This window comes from Merops nubicus, unplaced genomic scaffold (assembly GCF_000691845.1).
Source record: "Merops nubicus isolate BGI_N331 unplaced genomic scaffold, ASM69184v1 scaffold36532, whole genome shotgun sequence".
NCBI classification, from domain to species: Eukaryota; Metazoa; Chordata; class Aves; order Coraciiformes; family Meropidae; genus Merops; species Merops nubicus.
Genome location: NW_008593515.1, coordinates 11144 through 19896, shown reverse-complemented (window position 1 = coordinate 19896; position 8753 = coordinate 11144). Strand labels below are relative to the sequence as shown.

General features: G+C 42.1%; 1 protein-coding gene across 1 annotated transcript in view; it reads left to right on the top strand.

Moving 5' to 3' along the window:
- Positions 1–7800, top strand: part of LOC103768330 (signal-induced proliferation-associated 1-like protein 1) — a gene marked incomplete at its 5' end in the record, with an annotated part of 12825 nt that extends 5025 nt beyond the window's left edge. The window contains 5 exons of the mRNA XM_008935472.1: positions 453–696; positions 3432–3578; positions 5953–6067; positions 6564–6645; positions 7411–7800. Of these exons, the coding sequence (XP_008933720.1) occupies positions 453–696; positions 3432–3578; positions 5953–6067; positions 6564–6645; positions 7411–7554 (732 nt within the window). The remainder of the gene's footprint in view (positions 1–452; positions 697–3431; positions 3579–5952; positions 6068–6563; positions 6646–7410) is intronic.
- Between the last annotated feature and the right edge of the window lie 953 nt (positions 7801–8753).

Genomic DNA, 8753 nt, shown 5'->3' with positions numbered 1-8753 from the left:
TTCCTGGCTGTTCAGTAGCATGAGATTTTTAATTAGCTGGAGTGTGCTGGTGCTCTGCCTGCAGGAAGGCAGCTGCCCCCAGGCACGAGGGAGAGCTCTGGTTCGTGCAGCATTCAGTTTGTTTCAGTAAACCTCATCTCTGCTACATGTCAGCTCTAGAATCCATGTGGGCTGCCCAAGATTTCCACTTCAAGAGGAGTTTGAAGGGTATTTACAAGGGAGAATGGGAGATAAGCTAACGAAGACCTATATATGTTACCTGGTTATAATCTCCTCCAAAGCAAATTCCTTTAGTTCTTTTTCCTATCCACTCTGAAAAAGTGCTTATGTTAACATTTGCTTTCTTATTTAAAAGAAAAAAGTTTTAAAAATGATTTCAACATAGACTTCACAAGTTTATTTATTGATTTTTTTTTTCTCATTTCTTCTTATTTGTTCTTATGAATGTATAGTCACACACTCTGTCCTGTCAGTCTCCCTTTCCCAGCACTCCTACCACAAGGCGTGCCTTGCAAAGGACTTTGTCAGATGAGAGCATTTACAGTGGTCAGAGGGACCACTTCTTCACCTCGCGGGCCTCGCTCCTGGACCAAGCCATGCCAAATGATGTCCTCTTCACCAGCACCTACCCTTCCCTCCCAAAGTCCCTGCCCCTACGGAGACCATCCTATACTTTGGGAATGAAGTCACTACATGGTAAGTGGATTTCCCATTTTTCTGCTTTGGAAGGAGTCTGCTGTGAATCACATTATGGGAAAATGTTTTTATAGCAGTTAGTGCTTCCATCTTGATTTTGCAGAATGAGAAGAGTCAAGTCACATGCCTGAAAGTATAAAATAGGATGGGAATTCTATTTTTTTTTTTTTTTCCCCTCACTTCAGTGGATCTAAGACTGCGTGACTGGTCATGCAGTTATCTTGTGGGGGGAGCATAAAAATCTGCCTTATCGGCTCTAAGTTTTCACCATTTCTTTCAGGATTCATCTGGATTAGTTGGACCAGTGGACAAATAATGTGTGCCTGGTTATCCACCAGTGACAACTTCAGGTGTCAGTTCCTTCAGTGTAGGATTATGGGAACAAAATACTATTAAGAGAATAGCAATATAAAAGTGGATGAACAGTAGTGGACATTTGGATGTACAGCTACACCAGATACAGCTTCCATTGCACTACTTTTTAAATTCACTCTCTTACTCTTCATTTTACAGGACTTGAGTTAATTATTTTAGTCACACTTTAGCAGCCAACAAGAAAAAGTTACTTGGGAAAGTGCTGTCAAGAAGGCGCTCAGCTTTCCCCTGATAGTTTACCAAAAAGTCTCAGCAGGATCATCTGATAGGTTGTGTGTTGCTGCATGTTCACGTCTCAGCAAGAGGGATTTTTCACAGGTTCCTGCTGTACCTCATAACTCAATGTGTTTTCCAGAAATAGAGCCAGATCTCACAGTGTGGGATTCCACAGTGTTTTCTGAAGTACATGTCTGCTCTGATTTATTCGTGGTTTCATATGTTTCATGAGGAGAACACGAGGCTATCAATAGATTCAACTCTATCTGGTGGGCCCAAAGCACCGTCTGTATTTAGATACACAGGATACATTCAAGAGTGAAGGCTGCTGAAGAAGTCTATTTTAAGTTCTTTTAATCTATCTGTGATCACCAGGCATCAGTTCTGAGTGTTGAACCTGACATTTCCATGAGCTGTTGTTTCTGTATAGCGTGTTTCTTGTGTAAGAGTTAGGAAACTGAGCTCTCCTCACTGCTGCTTTTTATGTGCACCAAAATAACTTTGCAGACTTGGTTACTCTTGAAAGTGGCTGGTGGATTTGGCTTCTGAGGGCTTGGGGTCAGAAGATTAATGATACCATCTCAGAAGTGGAAAGCAGCACTTGGTCTCTTTCATTTAGAGCTCTGCATTTTCCAAAACAAAACCCACAAAAACCTTCTCCCACTGTCACATTATCTTCCACAGCAAACAGATTACTCCTCCTAGCTCATAAGACTTCTACATTTGTTAACAAAACAAGATTTTCCATTTTCTCTAATGTGGGGCCTGCATGATAAAAGGACCAGCTATTTGAGTGGCACACGGATTGTCTCCCCCACACACACTTGCCTTTGCTGAGAGGAGGATTAAGTAGAGCTGGATATTTAATACCATGAGTATTTGATGGCTTCCAGCTATTCAGAAGTCTTTTAGTTCAAAGATTTTAATAACAAAGAATAGCCATTCCAGAGCACCTGCATGTGTTTTGAAGAGGAAAAACAGCAAGCTAAAAATACTGTTATTTATTCATCTCTCTTAAATAACAATCCAGCTTAAATCAGGGAATTAATAACCATTTTTTTCTTCTAATTCTGTGTATCTTTTCACTAATTGTAAATATTTTCATGTTAAGAACTTCCCAAATAACTGCCTTCTTGTAGGGAGATAACACAAGAATCCTCGGTGTTAATATTGAGCTGAACTTAATGTTTCTAAAAAGTAAATACTCACATAGAGACAACAAAAAAAATTTTATTTCAAGATTTTTAAGCAAAGAATTGAATGCACTTGTCACTTTTCTGGTCATTGTTTCCCAGGCAGCAATATTACTTAGCTAAAGTTATTAGAAAGTTATTTTAGTTAGTGAAGTTATATAGTTAGTACACTATCAAAAAAGGGGGGCAGGACAAAAATAAGCCCAACCAGTAAACTGAAATAAAGTAAATAATTGCTGGTTCACAATTTGGTCTTTCCATAAATAGTGGCAATAATTAAAGTATTTCACTTTGCTAGGCTCCAGTTTTCATGAAAATTGCAGGGGCTTCATATCCTTCTTTCAAGCTTGCCAGTGTTTTTTGTGTGGCACCATGTACCAACTCATGGGCAAGTGTGAGTATTTTTTGATTAAAGATCAAGAAGCTTCACTAAACTGCTGAGAGATGTGCAGTGCTTTGGAAGTCATTTTAAGAGTTTTCTTCTGATTCATCTTGGTAGGCTAAGTTGCTCTCATTGGTTTATGATATTGTAAAGAGAGGAGGGAGAAAAAAGAAAACCCACAGTTCTGTAGTTTTACAGGAGCAAATAGGTACCAGGGAGTGTCAAAGCTCCAGCAAGCTGTAGAGCCTTCCAGAGTATCTTAGAAGATACTTTTTGGGCAGAGGAGTTGGACAGTGCTGGGGGCAGGCAGAAGGTTGTTTCTGATGTCCTAAGCTACAGAGATTCAAGCAGGTTAGAAAGGAGCTGAACGTCCTGGTGAGCAGCAGTGGCTCAGAAAGCTGGCCTGTAACATGGTTTGTCTGGTCAGCTGCAGTGCATCAAACATTCTGCTGAGTTCTGGTTCCAGAACTACTATCTCAGAAAAATTAAGAATAAGGATGCATTAGTATTAAGAAAGGACTTCTAGGGGTTTGTTAATGGAGTTTATAATTCGTTCTGCTATACTCTAGGAGAGTTTTCTGCCTCAGACAGCTCCCTCACAGATATCCAGGAGCAAAGGCGGCAGCCCATGCCAGACCCTGGTCTTATGCCATTGCCTGATTCTGCCTCTGATCTGGACTGGTCAAACTTGGTAGATGCTGCCAAAGCTTTTGAAGGTAAGTTTCTAGAATGTAATACTTAGAAAGCTGGTCTTTGTGCATGCTTCATTAAGGAGTGGGTTGGTTTGGGTTTTTTTTATCTCGACTCTGCTTTTGTTGTTGTTATTGTTTCAGCTTAGTCTGAAACCTAAGCTGATTTATAACAGTACCTCAAATCTTAATAGCCTAAAGCTGTAATACTCAGGTACCATTTCTTCATACTGGAATCCCTCTATTACAGTTTGGCCAAAAGTCTGTGAAACTGGCTGCTTTTCATTCCGTGTAGAGCAGTTGCAGACAGCACAGCTAGAGTGGAAAAGACATCTGGCACAAAAGTGCAGAAGTCAAGTCAAATAGCAGGGGAAATAAGAGCACACTAATGGTTCCTTTCTTACTGCACTAGCAAGAAGTTTCTGTAGTGCAACTGAAGAGTGCTGCCAAGGTAATTTGGGGAATATGCCTTGTTGGTATTATTTTTCCACTGCCATTCTTCCCTTTGCATACTCTGAGTACATAGACTTGTACCTAAGTGTCATTTCATCCTATGGCTCTTTCCAGCTCCTTGACACTTGTAAACTGAAGAGAACTGTAGGCTGCCTAGATGTATTTGAATTTAAAATTAAATACATGTCAGCCCAAAGAGAGTTTACCTTACTATGATCAGATGGAAAAGTCTTCTAGCTGCATTAAACAAGAGTGCCTTTTCCTAATCTCTGCATAAATGCTGTCTCACCTTCATGAAGGTGTTTTCACTGATCCCAAATCCTTCAGCCACTGTTCTGCATGGTTGGAGAAGGCTGTGAAGTCACTTGCTTTCTTGGCTGTTCTCTGGTAGTAGCCCTACACATCAACAGTGCCTGTCTAAGCTGCTGTTGGAGACACACGTGTGCCTTCTGCTCTGTTGCCATAGGAGCTGTAAGGTCAGTCCTGCTGTGCAGCCTTGAGAAAGTATTCAAAGTAAGCCATAGTCCTCAAGAAGAGATGAGTTTTGTGGTGATGTTTTTCACCACCACACAGAGGTGAAACTCAGGTTTTAATGCATTTCACTGTGGTCAGCAATTTCTGTTTAAGTTTCCACCTTCTTGATTAGATTTCTTTGACTGTCCTCATTAGCCTGAATCCCTCACTTTGGTAGGCCCCACACTGACTCTTGTGTCTGTTTAGAAGTGTGGACACATCAGTGTGGTGAAGGTAACAAACAGCTCAGGTGAGGAATAGCTGGGGTAGTGTGTTGGCTGGCACCTTCATCTCACCACTCTAAAAAGTGTATTCAGCTCTCACTCAGAGAGGGAACAGCTGTCTGATGTCAGTGTGGTCCCAGTTTCTAGTCTCTGCCAGGTGCCACTAGGGATTGACAAGTACCAAGCAGCCTAAATTCTGATCTGTGATCCTGGACACCTCTCTTCTACATGATTGATTGGTCTTCAGCACAAGCCCCCAGAGTTACAAATAGTGATATATGCAGCCAGCTGAAACAAAAACTGCCTGGATCCCTGAGCTACACCAACCTTCAGGATTTCCACTGAAAGGAAAAAAAGAGAGGAGGAAAAACTCCATTAAACACCAGACATGTTAATTTTCGCCTTGTTGAAGGCACAGGATCAATCTGTCAGTCAGAAAAAGACAATACTGTTCCATTTCCAGTGAGAGACCAGCTGCTGCTGCTAAGGGAGAGAGATGTTAATAAATTAAATTTAAAGATGTTTATGTTACTGTTTGTGCTGCGAGACTCCAGAGGTAAGGGCAGTTGGTAGTTTACAGTCACACCACATGCAGTAGTGATTTAGAGATGTGTTAAAACATCTGAGCAGTTACAGGACAAAAAGGCAGGAAAGAGGTTTCACATTTCAGCCTGAAAACATTTTCTAAGGCATAAGGAAAAAATTTTAGGTTCTGAAAAATTACACTGATCATTTTACTTTCCACATGTAAATCGTGCACAGTGAGCTTTTCTTTCCTCAAGATAAAGGGATCCTTTATGGAGTGAAGGAAGCTAAATATAGTTACTGAGTTATTGGCCAGTGTCATGCAGCTGTACCCAGGAAGTTCTGCACAGCTCTTGTTGTTCCAGCTTGGCTTCTTGCCTCTCTTGGAACTGGCCTTGGGTGGCTGATAGGATGAGAGGAAATGGGCTTACGCTGCGCCAGGGGAGGTTTAGATTGGCTATTAGGAAGAATCGTATGTACTGAATGAGTATTGAGGCATTGGACGAGGCTGCCCAGAGAGGTGCTGGAGTCACCATCATTGGGGGTGTTTAAAAAGCACGTGGACGTGGTCCTTCAGGACATGGTTTAGTGTCCATGTTAGTGGTGGGCTGACGGTTGGACTTGATGATCTGTACACAAACAGCTAGTCCTTACAGCTGCCCTTGGTTTTCTGTTTGCCTTCTCAGTTCAACGAGCTTCATTCTTTGCTGCTGCTGATGAGAATCACAGGCCTGTGAGCGCTGCCTCCAGCAGTGATCAGGCTGAGGACCAGCTTACTGCACAGATAAAGCCTTACACAGGGTAAGTAAGTGGACCAGGTACGCTGGTTTCCGTAGCTACAAACTGAGGATACGAGTAGGAACATCTTTATTTGGAAGCCATCTCCAGGCTTCACAGAAGAACTCTTCACAAGTTCTCATAAAGACAGTGGTGGGAGGTGAAAACAGGAGAATTCTAAGTCCAGTTGTACCTTTTTGCAAGTTCTTTCTTGTCTGAGAAGTTCATGAATGTGTCCAAAGCAATGGCAATTCAAGGCACATGTAATGAGTAGAGGTAGAGAGAAGTCCAGCGGTGGGATGGCCCCAATTAATAATGAGTTAAATTTTTTTCAGTGAATTAAAGTGCTGCACATGTTCCACTTAGTCTTTATTAGGTTCTTTTTGCTCATTTTGTGAATTCTTTGTGTACCTGAGTGCACACCTATGTAAAGCCACTTGGTATAGACAGGGCTGCTAGCTGCCCTGTGTGAAGATAGTAAATCACATTAATGCCTATTCTTGTTTCCTGCTTTCAACAGTAAAGAATCTCCTCCAACTCTCGCCTCTAAAGTGGACCAACTGGAAGGTTTGCTGAAGATGCTGCAAGAGGATTTAAGGAAGGTAAACATTTCATGTACAGAAAAATCTATATTTAGTGCATAACATCACATTAGGTGATGTTAGTAAGTGTGTAATCCTGCATTGCCATGCCTGAGCTGGGGACAGTCTCATACTTGTATGAGAAAAAGACGTCTTTAAAACTTTTCTCAGGCCATACTTCTGATTATGCAAGGTGGAGTGTCTAAATCTGTAGGCATCTGATTCCTCTGCTTCACTTCAGAGGGTGATCCAGAGTACCTCCACTCCTAGTTCAGGTAAAGCTGCCAAAGGCTTAAATTTAGTCCATGTAAATATTTTGTGCTGACATTGAAAAGTGAGAGTATAATCCAAACATATCGATTCTACCGTGGAAACATCCTGTTTTGTGTTCCTGCCTGCTTTGTCCAAGAAGGATCTGCTGTGGTCAGATGAAAAGTGCCTTAGCTGGGGAACTGTTTGCAAGAATATTTCCCATCCCTTATTTAGTTAACCATCAGCAGTTGTACACACATGCTGTACGTACAGAACGGGGCATGCCCAGTTCTATCTCACCACTTGGGGAGCCAGCTTCTGTATTAGCCTTTAATATGAAGAAATGCTGCTCATTTGAGCAAAAAACAAAGAACAAAACGTTACAAATGTCCCTTAGATGTAAAACCATGTGTTACTGCACGCAAAATCCTTACAAAGAATGAGATTCGTGCTGTCATGAGAGAGCTCAGCTCTGCATAGGTAGGAAGCATGACCTAAAATGTGCACTGAGATCTGTTTCTCCTCGTGCCTAAGGAAAAGGAGGACAAGGCCAGTCTGCAGGCTGAAGTGCAACATTTGCGGGAAGACAACTTGAGGTTACAGGAGGAATCCCAGAATGCAACCGAGAAGCTGAAGAAGTTCACCGAATGGGTTTTCAACACAATTGATATGAACTGAGAACAACGTCCGGGGAAGGAAACTATCTGTTATGAATATTATTACTGGGACTTAAGCTTTAATGCCACCTTAATCATGACATGTGAAAGTATAGTCAGAGCACTTCCCTGTCCTTCATCCTCCAATAACCCTTTTTTGCATCTCTGCGCGCACTCAGAACAATTGCAGATCAACAATCAATGTCTGCCTTTTGTAGAAAAAGTAAATAATTTTAAAAAAGGTAAAATAAAAGTTTAACTGCTAAAATGTGAATGTCTATTTTTTGCACATTGTCTCTTTATCTGTTATGTACAAAATTATTTGGAGGTGGGACCAGGCTTGCTGCTCCATCTGCCTCTCTTTCCATTAACTCCTTTCTCTCTGTTTCAGGTAATCTGCTTTTCCTTGCAGCTTTGGCAAATATTATGACATCTAGAAAATTACACAGAAATGGTTATTTTTCTGCTCTTCTTACGTTGTTTTCTGAAGTATGCCACAGACAAGGGGATGTAACGCAGTGTTTTCGGTGTCTCCTTGGCAATTTGTGCTTGATGGCTAGTGCTCCCTCCCCATACCTTACAGAGAACCACAGCGTATGGAACTGTGCAACCAGCAGCCTAACGCTGGGAGAGACACCAGAGAGGTGGGCCGTGGGCGAGGCACATTACCACACATCGACTGCATTAGCATTTCTGGGAGCTGTCGTTTCCCGTGGAAACAACGGCTGCAAGTCACTTGAGGAGCAGCAGAGCGGGCGTGCTGCAGGCCGTGCTCAGTCAGGCACCGAGAGACACCGAGCGCTGCTGCTGTAGGGCTGGAGTGGAGTCCCCGTCCCTTCCAGGGGATCTGTTACTTGCCTACGTGCAGAAGGCTTGGGCTGAAGTTGTAAAGAGATTTAAGATTTCTTTCCCTCAACTGTTTCCATGAAAATCCACATAAACCATCTCCGTGCACCTGCCCCCTTCCATTGCATTTCTCTGGACTTCTCAAATCACAACAGATTTGAGAAATGTTTATTCAACTTGTGCGTTATTACATGAGAGGTCTTATAAATCTTTCACTACGGTAGGCAGAGGGAAGTGTAAAGGTGAATTAGAGAAGTGTATTTTTCAATGTGCTGGGATAGGATTTGAGCTCTGAAATCCCCAGTCCCCAGTGAAACCGTCTGGCGTGAGATTTCCCCAACTGCCTCATGCCAGGAAAGTTAATTTCTTGTTCTT